Source organism: Typopeltis vanoorti, chromosome 12 (genome assembly GCF_054136105.1).
Source record: "Typopeltis vanoorti isolate ZY-2024b chromosome 12, IOZ_Tvanoo_1.0, whole genome shotgun sequence".
In the NCBI taxonomy this organism is placed as follows: domain Eukaryota; kingdom Metazoa; phylum Arthropoda; class Arachnida; order Uropygi; family Thelyphonidae; genus Typopeltis; species Typopeltis vanoorti.
This window is the reverse complement of record NC_143560.1, coordinates 36,116,863-36,133,812: the sequence shown is the minus strand read 5'-3', so window position 1 is coordinate 36,133,812 and position 16,950 is coordinate 36,116,863. Positions and strand designations below refer to the sequence as shown.

The 16,950-nt window shown below is 36.3% G+C and overlaps 1 protein-coding gene across 1 annotated transcript in view; it reads left to right on the top strand.

Moving 5' to 3' along the window:
• Nucleotides 1-16,950, top strand: part of LOC150100697 (uncharacterized) — a 463,381-nt gene that overhangs the window by 408,232 nt on the left and 38,199 nt on the right. Inside the window, exon 15 of the mRNA XM_090401246.1 lies at nucleotides 9,740-9,872. Within this exon, the coding sequence (XP_090257372.1) occupies nucleotides 9,740-9,872 (133 nt within the window). The remainder of the gene's footprint in view (nucleotides 1-9,739; nucleotides 9,873-16,950) is intronic.

Sequence of the window (16,950 nt, the reverse complement as noted above, 5' to 3'; positions counted from 1 at the left end):
TGATTCTCCCTTATCTAATGCACTTGTCACCTTATCATAAAACACAAGTAAATTACTAAAACAGGACCTACTCTTTACAAATCCATGCTGACCATCATAAAGAATGCTATGTTCATCAACCCAATCCTGCATTCTATTCCTAACCAACCTCTCCAATACCGTGACCACAACTAGCCAACTATAGGCCAGTTATACAGACTGGCCTATAGTTGGAGACTTCTGTCTTAGAACCATGCTTGTGAAGTGATACTATTTTGCCTTCTTTCCACTCCTTAGGAACTCTACCCACTGCATTTCTTTCATTAAATAGCCAGATCAAGAGCATAGCCAACTGTGGTGTATTCCTTAAGAATGCATAGTGATATATCATCCATTTCCACAGCCTTATTCACATCCAACCCCACCAACATCCGATACACCGCTGTTTCTTTAACTTCCAGTTCTCGTAATACTTGTCTCTCTTCTATATATTGCACCAGATCATTTACACCAGTATACTGATAAAGTGCTCATTCAATAATTCCACTATATCTTTTGCAGCTGTTAGTCTGTGATAAAACATGTAGCACTCAATTAGATCATTGAAGAAACAGTTGAGATTGTAACTCAAAAAGAAACCAGTGTCCTATCAAGGCACCCTCTAGGGGGTTTCATAAAAAATGAAGTTACTTCAGTGAAGTCATGTTAAATGTAAGAGAATGACTATCTTCCAGATCTTTGGCAAGTTAATGCAGCCATACTTACTGAGATTAGGGGAGGTGTTTCATAGCTAATTCTGATTTTAAAAATATTCTCTTAGATTTATAGTGTCTTCTTCCATTTAATTCTGTGTGAATAAGTATCCAGAGCATGGTCAACAGATCTACCAGTCTGTTGGAAGTAGGCTAAATTGCAGGCACAGAACCTTATACTCTTCATGATGTGCAAGAGGATAAGGCTGATTCTTCAGAGAACAAATGAAAGTTGCTATCTATATGCTTGGCCGAAAGTAAAAGCCTTCCCCTAATCTCAGTAAGTATGGCTTCATCAATTTGCTTAAGATCTGGTAGACAGTTATTAGTGTTGGATCGTCCTTCCTGTCTTTTCATCCGCCATCTTGTTTTAATGTTGTTCTTATTAAGGCTAATTAATTGTATGTTGATTACTAATCCAAATATAGGGAAATTTCTATTATACTGCACCACCCTATATTCAGATTAGTCTATGCAAAATAGTGTAATCAAATATTACTTAACTTTAGCAGTCTAATGTCTATATATAGGCCGAATTTTACATTAACATTTAAGGTTCCTGCTAGGTCCGATAATTTTATGAATGGTGCAGTGGAAAAGAATCAGGCTAACAACAAATTGAAATCAATAAAACAAAACATTTAATGCAAGGTTATATAATATATACATAAGTATACTTTGGATACAAGATAATGCAAAATTAACTCTGTTCAACAACTCACAACTCTCCTTTAACTTTTGGTATTAAACACTGAGCTTCAAAATCTAATTTCTCCCTAATAAGCAAAGATAGTTCAAAAGTTCATTACCACTGAAATTCACAGCAAATATTTTAACAATTGTATTCTCTATCTATCCCTTAGTCAGAAATCACATAGTTCAGTCAAGAGGTAGTTATCACTTTAAGGGGGGGAGACTATTAATCTTTTCACTTTGGCTGATTTCAGTATAAACACCACAGTTAATGTTAGGATTTAACAGAAGGAGATAATTCTTATAACTTCACTCTAAAATGCTATACAGTACAACTGTTCTTACCAGAATAAATTCTTGCACATATTATTCACTGAGGCACACTTAAAACTTTAGTTAACTATCACACTAGAGCAACATATTTCAAAAGTTATCTTCTTTAAAATAACTTAATCATTAATCTCAGCACATCACAAATGTAGACACGCTTTCACTAGAAAATTCACTTGTTCCTCATTTACTACTTTGCAATAAAATCAGCTTTTCACTAATCTTCCTTAAAAGCTCTGGAATTCGTCATAACTTTAGAATTCCTTATCAATATTCTAAGTTGCCAATTTACATCCCGATCCTTCGTAATCTAATTACAGCACTTAATTCCTATTACTACAGCCTCTTACTTTACTCTGTGCTGCTAAATAGCTATCTCCTCATCTCTTCTTAATCTAATTACAACACTTAATTCCCATTACTACAGCCTCTTACTTTACTCAGTGTTGCTAATAAGCTATCTCCTCATCTCTTCTTAATCTAATTACAGCACCTAATTCCTATTACTACAGCCTCTTACTTTTCTCCATGCTGCCATGAGCTCCCTGCTTCCCGCCTCTCCGTGCACTGTCGTGAGCGCTTCCCCCCCTCTCTCTTCACCGCACTATCGTGAATGCTTTTGGTCTACTGATCCCCTGTATACTCTCGCTTTTCGCTTATATACCTTCACTTTCTTTCCCGCCAAAACTTGTTCTCACAGTCTAGCTCATATCAACTCCATCTCCCTTTGAATACCATAGCTCACATGCCACCACGCTCGAGCTATCTAGTTTTAATTCCATCTCCATGACAACAATCAAAATAAAACATAAGTATAAGCATTACATAACATTTTATCTTTATATGCAGTAATGAAAATTAATAAAAAAAATATTATAGTTAATTAAATTTACCTTCCTTTCATTCACAATAACAAAAAAAAAAAAAAAACATATATTACAGTTCACATAAGGCTCATAAAGTTACATACATACAATTTCTTATAATATTATTGAAGGAATAAAATAATAAAATAAATGCCATTTACTACAGATTCCTTTCATTATTATGACATATCCTAAAATTATATAATTAATTAATAACTGACAAAATACAGAGCAGTTATATGAGTAATACAGTTTAAGCAAGAGACAAACAATAAACAATATTTACAAGTCTTGCTTATGTTATGGAAGATCATGTTGGATTCTGAAAGAAATACCAATAACTTTATTTTCTCTTCATTCAGAATCCAACATTAGTACTAAAACTACATTTAGATCGACTTTCCTGAATTCTCTTCATTGTTTCGTTGATTCCCTAGAGGGCTTGAGTTCCTTTTCATTTATAGTTTGAATTGTTTCTGCAACAATCTGTTTTGTGAGTCACTGTGGAGTCCTTCCACAATGACTCTTTTTATACTACTTAAATCTACTAAATCTGATACTAATAGTAATGCTATATTTTAATGAGCCTGATTTGCTCCAGGTATGTTATTCCTCACCTATGTGTCCAACCTATATATTAAAGACATCGAGTAGATAAAAATATATTTAATTTTATTTTTGTTGGTTAAAATATTTCAGATTTGTATCTGTGATGGTGCATTGGCTTCAGGATCAACATGCTGTTTTCTAAAGAATGAAGCTCAATTATAAAAAATTAAAATTTTATAGATAATACATCCAAAGAATAATTAAATGGCTATTTTAAGAATTACATAAATTATTATTATTATTATTATTCAGGCCTCCAAGGAGTCAAAAGACCCATCGAGGGAGGTCCTTTCTAAGACATAAAGTCTGTCAAGACTCATCGAGGGGAGGTCCCCCCCCTGAGAAACACAAAGTTTATCATACCACTCTTTAAACCCACTGACCGTTCTCGCTCCCACCACTCCATCAGGCAATGCATTCCATGGCTCAACCACCCTCCACACAAAGAAACCACTCCTTACCCTCTTGCTCACAGTTTCCTTTCGTAACTTCCAGGGATGGCCTCTTGTCATCACTCCTTCCCGCTGATCAACCAAGCGAAAGAACTCCCCAGTGTCAACCCTGTAACCACCTCTCAGCAGTTTAAAAGTCTCAATCATATCACCTCTCCTTCTTCTATCCACCAAACTCTGCAGTCCACATTCTCTCAGCCGATCCTCATAACTATCCTTGTACAGTCCTGAAACCATCTTTGTCATCCGTCTTTGTATCCTTTCCACAGTTAATTTATCCCCTTCAAATCCTGGGGACCAAATCTGAGAACAATAGTCCAAGTGTGGTCTGATCAGAGACTTATACAACGGAATGATAACCCTCTTATCTCTGCAGGTCAGTGTCCTTCTCATAATAGCAGCAATCCTCTGTGTTACCTTCACCACCTTTGCAATATGTCCCCTAAACTTCAGGTTTCTATCAATCATCAACCCCAGATCTCTTGTCTCCCCTACTTCCTCCAGTATAACTCCTCCCATAGAGTATGCAGCATCCCATCGATGTTTCCCAAACCTCAAGACCTTACATTTTGCTGCATTAAACTGACACCCCCATTCCCCATTCATTTGCCCATCTATCTAGCTTATTTAAATCCTCTTGCAGGGCTACCACATCTGCGCTATTACTAATAATCCTTCACAGCTTCGCATCATCCTCAAACAACTGAATATCCCCCTGCAATCCACTGGCTATGTCATTGATATAAAGGTTAAACAATATAGGTCCTAGTACTGAGCCCTGTGGGACCCCACTTGTAACCCTCTGCCTCCTGGAAACTGCTCCACCATACACAACTCTCTGATACCTATCAGACAGCCAATCCTGAATCCAGTTGACCAATCTGACATCCAGACCCATGTGCTGCAACTTAAATATCAGCTTATCATGTGGCACCCTGTCAAATGCCTTCGCCAAGTCTAAGAAAATTGCAGTATATGCCTTTCCCTCATCTAATGCTCTTGTAACTTTATTATAAAAGGCTAGCATATTGCTAAAACAAGAGCGTCCTTTCACAAATCCATGTTGATTCTCACAGATAACATTACCCTCATCTGCCCAATGCTGTACACGGTCCCTCACTACTTTCTCCAAGATCTTAACAACTACTGATGACACACAGACTGGCCTATAATTAGACACTTCCAGTCTGTTACCACCCTTATGCAATGGCACTATCTTACCTTCCTTCCATTCCCTGGGCACCTTTGCCAAAGCCAAACTTTCATTGAAAAGCCACGTTAAAGGTATTGTCAATTCCCTAGCACATTCTCTCAAAACTCGTGGCGAAATACCATCCAGAGTACTCATTATCTGAAACACACTCTCCTCCTGTACCTCCAGACCTCGTACCAGTCCTATCCCTCTAGCATTAAAACTGACTCCTCTAGGATGAAATACTCCAATAAAGTGTTCATTGAACAATTCCACTATGTCCTCTGCATCAGTCACTCTATTCCCATTTTTATCCCACAATATCATTCTTCCACAGTCATTTCTCCTCCTACTGGCCACATAGCTAAAAAATTCCTTAGGATTTTCTTTGGATCTTAGGGCCAATCTCCTCTCATATTCCAGTTTCGCTTTCCTTACCACACGAGTCACTCTTCTGGCCTGTGTCTTATATTCCTCATGCATCTCTTCACCTGTCTCCTTATATCTCTTCCATTCTCTCATACTCTGACTTTCACAGTTAAATTCAGTACGGAGAGATAACACAAAATACTTTACAAAACAAAATGAACATAGCATTCAGCTAAAAGTTCTGCAGTCGCACTTGGCCATATGGAAATTTCTTTTGCAGCATCTGTTTTATCACTGTTCAATATATCTTCCTTTATTTAATTTTATTCATTTTTTTATTTTTTATTTTATTTTATTTTAATTTTATTTAAGTTATTCAAGAACTATCTAGTAGCAGCAATGTCTAAATGTATTCCAAGGGTCAGAACATTAAATAAGGTAGGTGTGAAATAGATGAATGAAGAGATTGAGCATGCGATACAGAGGAAAAAGGCATTATGGAGACAGCATAAGACAAATAGTAATAAAGAATTCCATGAGGATTACAAAGACCAGACAAGGAAGATGAATTGGTTGGTAAGAGTAGCAAAAGTGAAGTATGAGCAACAGTTTAGCTAGTGAAGCCAGGTGCAGTATGATGAGCTGTGTGTATGATAAAAGGACCTCCTAGATGAGTCTTTGACTCCATGGGGTCTTGTAATAATAATAATAATAATAATAATAATCTCTAAAATTCCTTAAATACAATAGTTAAAGATCTTGCTTGACCAGTATACTTGAATATGTCTTCCAGTTTCCGTAATGTATCTATCTTTCAATTTTCTGAAGTAGGCATTAAGAATAATCACTCAAACAATAGGAATACATTAACTGAGCATTTCCAATACAGGGACTTTTTACAACAAATTCCATAGTGCTCCTTGGAACATGGAGTGGAAGGAGGGTAAAATTGTTCAACTGTATTAAGATGGTAATAAGCCTGTAGCTTCGAATTATAGGCTAATCTATATATTTGGAGTTGTGTTGAAGGTACTGTAGAGATGGTTGAGAAGTAGGATACAGTAATGGGTTTATAACAGCAGTATTCTCTGTGCTTATTAGCATGGGTTTGAAAAGGGAGATCACGTTTCACTAACTTACTTATGTGCTATAACAAGGTGACAAATACCTTGGACAGGGGAGATGCATATACAGTAGTATACAAAAAGCTTTTGATAGACTGACACGTGACAAGCTGGTAAATAAATTAAAACAGATGGGATTGGATAACAGACTTTTGAGTTGGATCAGTGACTGGCTGTCAGATAGGTATCAAAATGTTGTTTATGGAGGTGCAGTATCCCGAAAGAGAAAGGTCACTAGTGGTGTAACCGCAGCGGTCAGTTTTGGGACCATTGTTGTTCAATTTGTATGTTAATACAATTGGGATGGGTTTAACTAGTGACATGCAGCTGTTTACAGATTATGCAAAACTGGGGAGAGCAATGCAGAGTCAAGGACTTGAATAGAATGCATGAATGTACAGGTAAGTGGGACTATCAGTTCAATATTGCAAAGTGTAAGGTTTTGAGATTTGGTAAGCAATGATGGGATGCAAAGTATACACTTGGTGGGGAAACTTTATAGGAAGTAGAGTAGATGAGAGATCTAGGAGTGATGGCAGACAAGGATCTGAAATTCAGGGCCACATTGCACAAGTTGTGAAGACGTCACATTAGATAATGGCAATGATGCAGAGGACCCTGACATTCAGTAATAGAGAGGTTATGATGCCATTGTATAAGGCCTTGATCAGGCCTCATATGGATTATTGTGCACAGATTTGGTTGCTGGGTTTCCCTGGTAATGAGGATATGTTGGAAAGGATCCAGAGAAGATTCACAAAGGTGATCAGTGGTCTTTGCAATGTGGAGTATGAGGACAGGTTGAGAGAATGCAAGTTGCAGAGCCTCGTGAATAGAAGGAAGGGGGGGGATATGATTGAGACATGTAAACTAGTCAGGGATTGTTATCAGGTTGAGGAAGATTTTTGTGGAATGGGAGAAGGGGGTAGAATAAGAGACCATCACTGGAAACTGTATAATGAGAGTGTGAGCAGAGGAGTGAAGAGAAGGTTCTTTGCATTGGGGAGTGGTTGGTGAGTGGAATGCATTGCCTGAATGTGTTGTGAATGTAGACACATTGAATCAGTTTAAAGCACAGTTGAATGAGCATTGTGTTCAATAGTGTGCACCTCCTGCGATGAGTCTCTGACTCCATGGAGGTCAGATGTTAATAATAATAATAATAAATCACTTTCCTTTCATTAAGCACAAAATATTCTCCATATACAAAGGTTTGATATATTATACTGTACTTCATTTATCAACTTCATATTTCTGTATCCTTGAAGAATAATTAATGATGCATGTAAATACTTTCCCCCCGAGATTAGTGAACTTAACTCAGTAGTTTATTAGACCGCTTTCGATTTTCCTTCCTTGCTTAACCACTCTTTACTTCCTAGCGTTCCTGTTTCCCAGAGACAGGTATTTTAAAAACAACCACCAACACATATGTCCGTTACCAAGATTCAAAGCAAAACTTGAGTGACAAAATGGTTGTCATTGCTGCAGTGCTTGCACGTTGTACAGCAATAGTGACATACGAATACTACTGTAACACAAAGCTACAAATAATAGACATACAACATTTCTGTGCTATTCCCTAAGAATTACAACATGTGGTAAGCAACATGACTACTACTACTTCTTCTCCCTTCCATGTGTTAGGCCTACTGGCCTGTTACAGAGCTATCTTAAGCCCTTCTAAGTCATACCTGTCTCGAGGATAAGGTGACTAGTCCTACGCCTGTAACTGCATGTGTTCACAGGGTTGGTTTGCCTGCTTGTGGGAGAAAAAAACCCAGATAAACTGGGGAGAAATACCCTGCTGTCCACGCCCAAGACTGGCTAACTTAGCTATGTCTGAGAAAGATCCTTAAGCTCCTAATGTGACAGGAATCGAACCTAGGACACTCCTTTCATAATCATGTGGTTTCGAAGTGCATAGCCACTAGGCTAACCGCACAGACACATTACTATTTATAACTGCAGTTAAGTTTCTCACATGGCAGCTTATATAACTGCATTACTAAATGTGAACAAATCACATATATACTTTTAGATTATCTTATTCTATAAAAAAAAACGTATTTCTCATTAATAAAATTTTTTACTTAGTATATACTGTATGTACTGTATATATATATATAAAACTATGAAAAACAAACATAACAAGTAATACAGTTATGTGAGATTTTTACAGTGATAAAAAAAAAAGAAAGAAAGAAAAGGGTGGAACTATGGATCTATGGAAGTCTGCAGGCATTGAGTAAGATATTACATGGACTGTATGCTCACTTGTGTTAAGTACGAATATATAGTGTAAGATAGACTAATTTATGTTGTTCTACAACCCTCAGGTTGGTTTAACAGTGGGATTTTTTTATGTTCAGCCAATCATTTGCTGAGTTAGCATAAAGTTGACTACTGCATTTACACTGTCAGTAGAATTTTCACTACATGTTTGTGAAAGGAGAATATAATCAGTATTGTGTTCTAGTTTTTCATTACCAAAGTTCTTTGTATTTTGGCAAGTAGGAGAGGAGAGGTATTCTGATGTGAGGAGGAGAGGTATTCTGATGTGAGGTCCCAAATTATTATAACCAACAGTATATAGAACCTTAAATTCATTCACACCTTTCCATTATTGTTCCATTACATGCAGCAATTTACATTTCCTCAACTAACACTCTCTGTAACCAACATCCCAGAGTTCCTGATACTGTTACTCATGGAGATTTCTTCATCCAAAGAGAAAGCAAGTCACCAAATTTGTGCACAGTAGTTTGTGTGTGTATGAGACTCCATAGCTCAGTCAGTTTCAACAAAGTCCTTCAGCTGGAAAGACCCAGATTTGAATCCCATCTAGGACATAAAGAACTTTTATCAGGGGCTTTTCAACTGAACATGAGTTAGCCTGGTATCATACAGAGGTGGCAGAGTTATAAGTTCTAGAAACTTGGGTTTTTTCCCCACAGTCAGAAAAACACAGGAAAGGAAAGCCAGGAAAACACACATAAGTTACACAAAAGAATATAGATTTAAGCATAGGATTTACCACCTTATCCTAAAATTATGTTTATGAAAACCAATCTGAGCAGTACAATGTAGGCCTTTAAAGGGCTTGCATGTGCCACAGATTATTATTATATTTAGTTCATGTGTGTGTGTTATAATTGCACATGGTATCCAGTTCTAGAGACCAAACAGAACTTTTTAAAGCCACTTCAGGCCTTTAATAAGCAGCACAGTAGTCTCACACCAGGCAATAACATTAATCTCCCAAAGACAAAATTTTCAGACATTTGTATATATAATAGTCATAAAAATATAATAAAATGAAAGTAAGAGACAAAAAAAATTTATCAGAATTATCACATTTTGAAATTTTCAGAGTCTTGTTTTCAGTATGGAGGATAGAGAAGCTGAAGAGTTTGCTGTTTTGCTAGAAAGGTACTATAAGCTTTTAGATGGTGATGAACTATTGATAACATGGGAGGGCAGAGAAGAATATCCAGTAGAAGCAGGTGAGCAGTTTAATATTTATAGTTTTTTTTTCATGCAAATCTTTATATTATGCAGGTGTCAAAAAATTTCCAATATGTTTATTAAAATTGACATTATAATACAGAGCACATGTGCATTCATTTCTCTCATCCACAACAAGGAATCTTCATAAAGGCTTTTCAACTTCAGGTGAGTTACCCAGTCTCATATGGAGCAAGCAGGGTTCATCCTCTGGAAAACGCCTAGAAGTTAGTCAGGCAAGTGATAAAGGGATTAGAGATGAAAGAAGAGGTATCTAAGTGTTGACTGGTATTCATGTTGGAGGCTTAATGGATTTTTTACAACACTCAAAAAGAATTAAAATAGAAATTAATACTTCCTATATTTCGTCCTAGTCACTAGGACATCTACGGGGATTACAAAAACAATTAATGTAACATATACACAAATAACAAACAATACTAAGCCCAACCACGTGGGTGACACTAAAGTCCTATCTCGGTAGAGCGCCCTCTAAGGGCAGTATTAGGTGGCCTGGAATGTAAGGTGGGAACTCTGGTGATGAGTGTTTCCCAAATCTTCGGAAGCTTAATGCAACCGTATTTATTGAGATTTGGTTGGTTTTTGAGAGCTGCTGTTGCTTCTAAGAAAAGTCTCTCTTTCTTGAATTTACTGTGGTGGAGCATGGTGGTTTTCTTCCATGATACCCTGTGGGTGGTGTCCAAAACATGGTCAGCCAAGCCTGAATGGCCATAGTTGTGTTTGAAGATGTAAGACTTGTGTTCCTCTAGATGGATGGATGCTGATCTGCCTGTCTGTCCAAAGTACGCCAGCTTACAGGCACAGGGTACTTTGTAAACTCCAGGCAGAGGGAGCTGATCTTTCGTAGAACGGATAAGGGTAGCAAGTTTGCGATGGAGCTTATATGCTGTGTGTAGGTTGTACTGTTTTAGTATCTTGGCTATTTTTTCAGGAAAAATAGCCAAGATACTTTTTCGTAAAACCAAGATATTTTTTCGGGAAAAATAGCCAAGATACTAAAACAGTACAAGTACAACCTACACACAGCATATAGAAAGAGAGACTTTTCTTAGAAGCAGCAGCAGCTCTCAAAAACCAACCAAATCTCAATAAATATGATTGCATTAAGCTTCCGAAGATTTGGGAAACACTCATCACCAGAGTTCCCACCTTACATTCCAGGCCACCTACTACTGCCCTTAGAGGGCGCTCTACCTATATAGGACTTTAGTGTCACCCACGTGGTTGGGCTTAGTATTGTTTGTTATTTCTGTATATGTTACATTAATTGTTTTTGTAATCCCCATAGATGTCCTAGTGACTAGGACGAAATATAGGAAGTATTAATTTCTATTTTAATTCTTTTTGAGTGTTGTAAAAAATCCATTAAGCCTCCAACATGATGTCCTCACAGCACTTAAGCCTCTACGCACGGAAGAGTTGACTGGACTGGATGAATGAATGGAAGACTGTGGGAATGGATGACATATTACCATAATATGTCATCCATTCCCACATATAATATATAATATGCAAAAAAAGTTTGCTGTGCTCTTAATCCGATTATTTAATGAATATCTTATAGTAGAAAGGGTTTCTAAGGAGTGGAAGGAAGGCAAAACAGTAGCAGTGTATAAGCATAATTCTAGGACAGGTTTTCAATTATAAACCGGTCTATATATCTGCAATTGCAGTTAAGGTATTAGAGAGGTAAAAGATAGGATTGTGGACATAGGATTCTTTATGATGGGTACAGATTTATGAAGGGATAAGTCTTGCTTTCAATTCTTCCATTTATGTTAAGGTGATGAATGTGTAGAATAAAGGAGATTCGTATATGGTGATGTTCTTGGATTCTCAAAGGCATTTGATAGATTGCTACATGATAAGTTGGTGTACAAGATGAGGAAAATTGGAATAGATAGCAGATTGTTTAGATGGATTGGATATTGGCTCTAAAGCAGTGTCACAAACCAGTGATGTACAACAGGGTTCTTTTCTTGGACCTCTACTGTTTAACTTATTTGTTAATAATATTTCATGCAGATTCACTGAAGATGTTCAGTAGTTTGCCAATGATTCTTAGTCAGGAGAGGGTTATAGGAGTGTTGCTGGTGTTAATTTCTTTGAAGAAGATTTGAATAGCCTTTATCTTCGACAGATTAATGGGATTATAGTTTTAATGTTAATACATATGAGGCTGTGTACTTTTAAACAAAAACAAACATGCCACAGTTAAAAATTTGATACCTAATAAGTCATTGGCAAGACAGATGACATATGCATTACATGCACGCAACTTCCTTACTATTGAACATAGACATGCTGTAAATAACTTTTATTATTAAAAGACCAGAAGATAAATGATAAAATATACAAAGAGCCAACAAGTTTCACTAGCCACTGTCTAGCATTTTCAAGGCTGAACTGGTGTGAAAACAAATGCATTGAGTTACATTTCAAACATACACTTTAGTAACTGTTAGGCCGTTACATTTTGTTCCTTCTGTTTGAAGGCGTGCATGTGTTCGAAAGCTTCAGTCAGATTCCAGTACATGACCACGTGTTTTGTAGTTATTTGCATATTGTAATTCTGTCGAACTGAGAGAGATGATGAGATTTTTCCATATGTCTTTAAAAACAATGCCCTGATTTCTATGTATGTCTCTGTGTGTCTAATTGTTCCTTTCATTAATTTTGCCAGATGCTTTGCTAGTAGGTATGTAGGTGATGATCTTCCATCAACTATTGGACGAAGAGGAACGTTTTCTTTATGAATCTTGGGAGCCCCATAAAGGCGTGGAGTAATGGGATGTAATGATTTAAGTTGTTTTTTAAGTTCATCCGACCAACCGGTCATATTGCAGATAAGAGCGTTAGTCTCCACATGATTACTCATGATGGGATTTTTATCTAAGACTTGGTAAGTGGAAATGTCTGCTAGTAACAAATTAATCTTATCGAAGTAATCTTTCGAGGCTACAGTAAATGCTATCAGATTCAAGAGTACGATTATTCTTGCTTCAGCAAAACCACCAATACCTAATATCACTCCTTATGATGAGAAAGCTCTCCACAACTTACGTAACAACAAAGACATTATAATAACAAAAGCCGATAAAGGAAATTCAACGGTCATTCTCAACTCGAAAGATTACTTCGATAAGATTAATTTGTTACTAGCAGACATTTCCACTTACCAAGTCTTAGATAAAAATCCCATCATGAGTAATCATGTGGAGACTAACGCTCTTATCCGCAATATGACCGGTTGGTCGGATGAACTTAAAAAACAACTTAAATCATTACATCTCATTACTCCACGCCTTTATGGGGCTCCCAAGATTCATAAAGAAAACGTTCCTCTTCGTCTAATAGTTGATGGAAGATCATCACCTACATACCTACTAGCAAAGCATCTGGCAAAATTAATGAAAGGAACAATTAGACACACAGAGACCTACATTAAAAACTCTCAACATTTTGTAGAAAAAATCAAGAGTATTAAAATATCAGAAACGGACATTATGGCTAGTCCTGATGTAGTGTCCTTATTCACTAATGTACCAATCTTCGAGGTGGTTAACATTCTGAAAGATCTTTTCCCTCAAGACATCACACAGCTGTTTCATCATTGCCTGAAATCAAATTTCTTCAAATTTAACAACACTGTATACAAACAATTGGAAGGTCTAGCCATGGGTAGTCCTCTGTCACCACCATGTGCAGACCTTTTTATGGAAATACTTGAAAAGGATATTCTTTCCACCATTGTACCAAAACCGTCAATTTGGTGGAGATATGTCGATGACGTGTTCATCATCTGGAAAGACACCATGGAAAACCTTCTCGTGTTTCTGAACAAAATCAACTCACTACACAATAAGATCAAATTCACTATAGAACTAGAGAAGAACAAAGAACTTCCTTTTCTTGACATCCTAGTGAAGAAAGAAGATAACAATTTCCAACTGTCCATTTACAGAAAACCCACAGATACTGGTAGATACCTACATTATTCGTCCAACCATCATAGATCACAAAAACACGGCATCATTCACATGCTCCGTAAGAGAGCCTTAAGGTCTATTTCAAAAGAAACAGATGTGCAGAGAGAACTGTCACTAATAGCGAACACTCTATCTCTTAATGGATACCCTTCTAACATTTTAAACAAATGGCTATTTAAAGACAACCACCAACAACGTGTTACAGTACCCCAATATGTGTCCACAGCTGTCATTCCATATATTAATTCAGTTTCCACAAAATTGGCGAGAATGTTAAAAGCTCATAATATCAGAGTGGTTTTTAAACCAACTACCATGATCAGACATATCTTAGGATCACCTAAAGATGAGGTACCTTTCTTCAAATGTCCTGGAGTGTATGAAATTCCATGCACGTGTGGCCTTTCTTATATTGGTCAGACTTCTAGAAGTTTTGAAATAAGACAGAAGGAACATGTGGGGGATGTCAATCATAATAGAATCATCACATCTGGTTTAGCACATCATTTCTCAACATCAAATCACGTTATAGATTGGAAAAACAGTTCTTTGCCTTACATCGAGAATGACTACAGATACAGAACTTTAAAAGCAGTAGCTGTGGTATTACGCACAGGCAATAATTTAAATAGAAATCAGGGCATTGTTCTTAAAGACATATGGAAAAATCTCATCATCTCTCTCAGTTCGACAGAATTACAATATGCAAATAACTACAAAACATGTGGTCATGTACCGGAATCTGACTGAAGCTTTCAAACACATGCACGCCTTCAAACAGAAGGAACAAAATGTAACGGCCTAACAGTTACTAAAGTGTATGTTTGAAATGTAACTCAATGCATTTGTTTTCACACCAGTTCAGCCTTTAAAATGCTAGACAGTGGCTAGTGAAACTTGTTGGCTCTTTGTATATTTTATTATTTATCTTCTGGTCTTTTAATAATAAAAGTTATTTATTTTAATACATCAGACCTAATATGTACAATTTAAATATAGACATGCTGTATTTATATTCATACACTGACATAATTTTTAGTGTATGTGCTATGTGTTGGAGTATGGATATGTATTAGAGTACAATCATGATTGGAAATAGGAACAGAAGTGAAAAAATGTTAACCCATGCATAATGGATTGACATTATGCAGGAATATAAGAAATGTGTAGTAATCCCATTGTACAAGGATGGTTCAATGACTGATGTATCCAACTATCGACGAATCAATATCTCAGGAATGATGGTGAAGATTTTGGAGAAATTGGTTGGCAGCGAATCTCTACTTTACAATAAACAGCATAAGTTTACTCATTTTTAGTGTATGTTCTGGGAAGGTCATGTTTTAGCAACTTGTTCACCTTCTATAATAATGTTACCATTGAACTAGACAAGGGGAATGGATACACCATGATACGTTTGGATTTTGCTAAGGCTTTTGACAGAATACAGCATGGAAGACTCTTGCATAAATTATGGGTTTGGATTACAAAACATTAGTGTGGATAAGAGGACGGCTGATTGACATATATTAAAAAGTGGTAAATGGGGGATGAGAATCTGCAAGATTTAAGGTAACTAGTGGTGTACCACAAGAATCAGTCCTTGGTCCACTGTTATTCAGTCTGTACATTAATGATATTGGGAAGGATTTGACAAATGACATATAGCTATTTGCTGATATGCAGTACTTGCAGAATGATTTGAATAGGCTGGAATTGTGGGAAAATCGATAATGCAAAATAATGAGATAATGCAAATGCAAAGTTATGCACTTTGGCATGATTAGATATCCAATGTCATCTTGGTGGGATTATGCTAGAAAAAACTGATCAAGCTAGTGATCTTGGAGCATTAGTAGCCTAGCAAGTTGAAGTTTAGTCTTTTCTTGGGCTGAATGGCCCTATTCAATATTTTCACATAATATTTATACTTTATTATATTACTTTGCATTAATAATTACACACTGAAATCAAAGTTTTTTGTGTATCCTGTGAATGAAACTAACAGAAATGATCTTTAAAATTTATTAATGCACCCAACATACACATACTATAAATACATAAGCAATAGCATGTGATTAATGGATGAGAGGGTTAAATCCAGCTTACGTAAAATTCAAGACCCTGATGTAAGTTATGGACTGTCTGTATTTTAGATTACATGCCATAAAACATTAGAGTGTGAGCTGAAGAATAATAATAACAGAAATTTGAATAAAAAAGAATAGAAAAATGTTTGCATCATTGCATAAAATTTGAATCATTAGATGTTATATTGAGGTTCAACAGTTTATCCCTTCACAAATATTTCCTCATATTGAGACAAGAATTTCTATATCCTAAGAATTTCCACCTGACATTATAGACTTATGTAAATTTATAATCACTTCAGGATATTTCACTTGGAAATATAAAATTTACAAACAGGCTAAAGTAACTATTATGGGTTTACCTATATCACTAAATTTGTCTAATTTTTATTTTGGGATGCCTTGAGGAACCCTAATACTTCACCCTACATCTTCTCTTTGGCTATGCCATGTAGATGATACTTTTTCACTATTTAGAATTTGAGCTCCTTTCCTTTCTGCATAAAGTTAATAATTGACATCCAAATTTACTTTAGAGAAAGAATCATCAAAAGGAATAGCCCTCTTTTTTAGATATACACATCAAATGTGAATCTGATGGATCACTTTCAAGTCCTGTCTATTTGAAAACAACTTACACATTGCTTATATTCTTATTTCATGTGCACATCATCCATTTCAAAAATATGGAATTATAAAATCCTTGGTATCTAGAACATTATTCAAGAAAAAATGAAAGAGTTTGAGAACGGGAACCAAACCGTGGAGATTCATTGGCAAGCCCTGAAGAAAACATTGATTGATATTCAGTCAGAGAGGCATGTGGTGAGGTTGTCTACAAGGATAGAGAAATCAGAACTCCATGGTGGACAGAGGAAGTTAAAGAGGCAGTAAAGGAAAAGAAGAAAGCATATCAAAAGTTCCTAGCAAATAAGTCAGTTTGTACTCTTAGAGAATACAGAGAACAAATGTAAGAA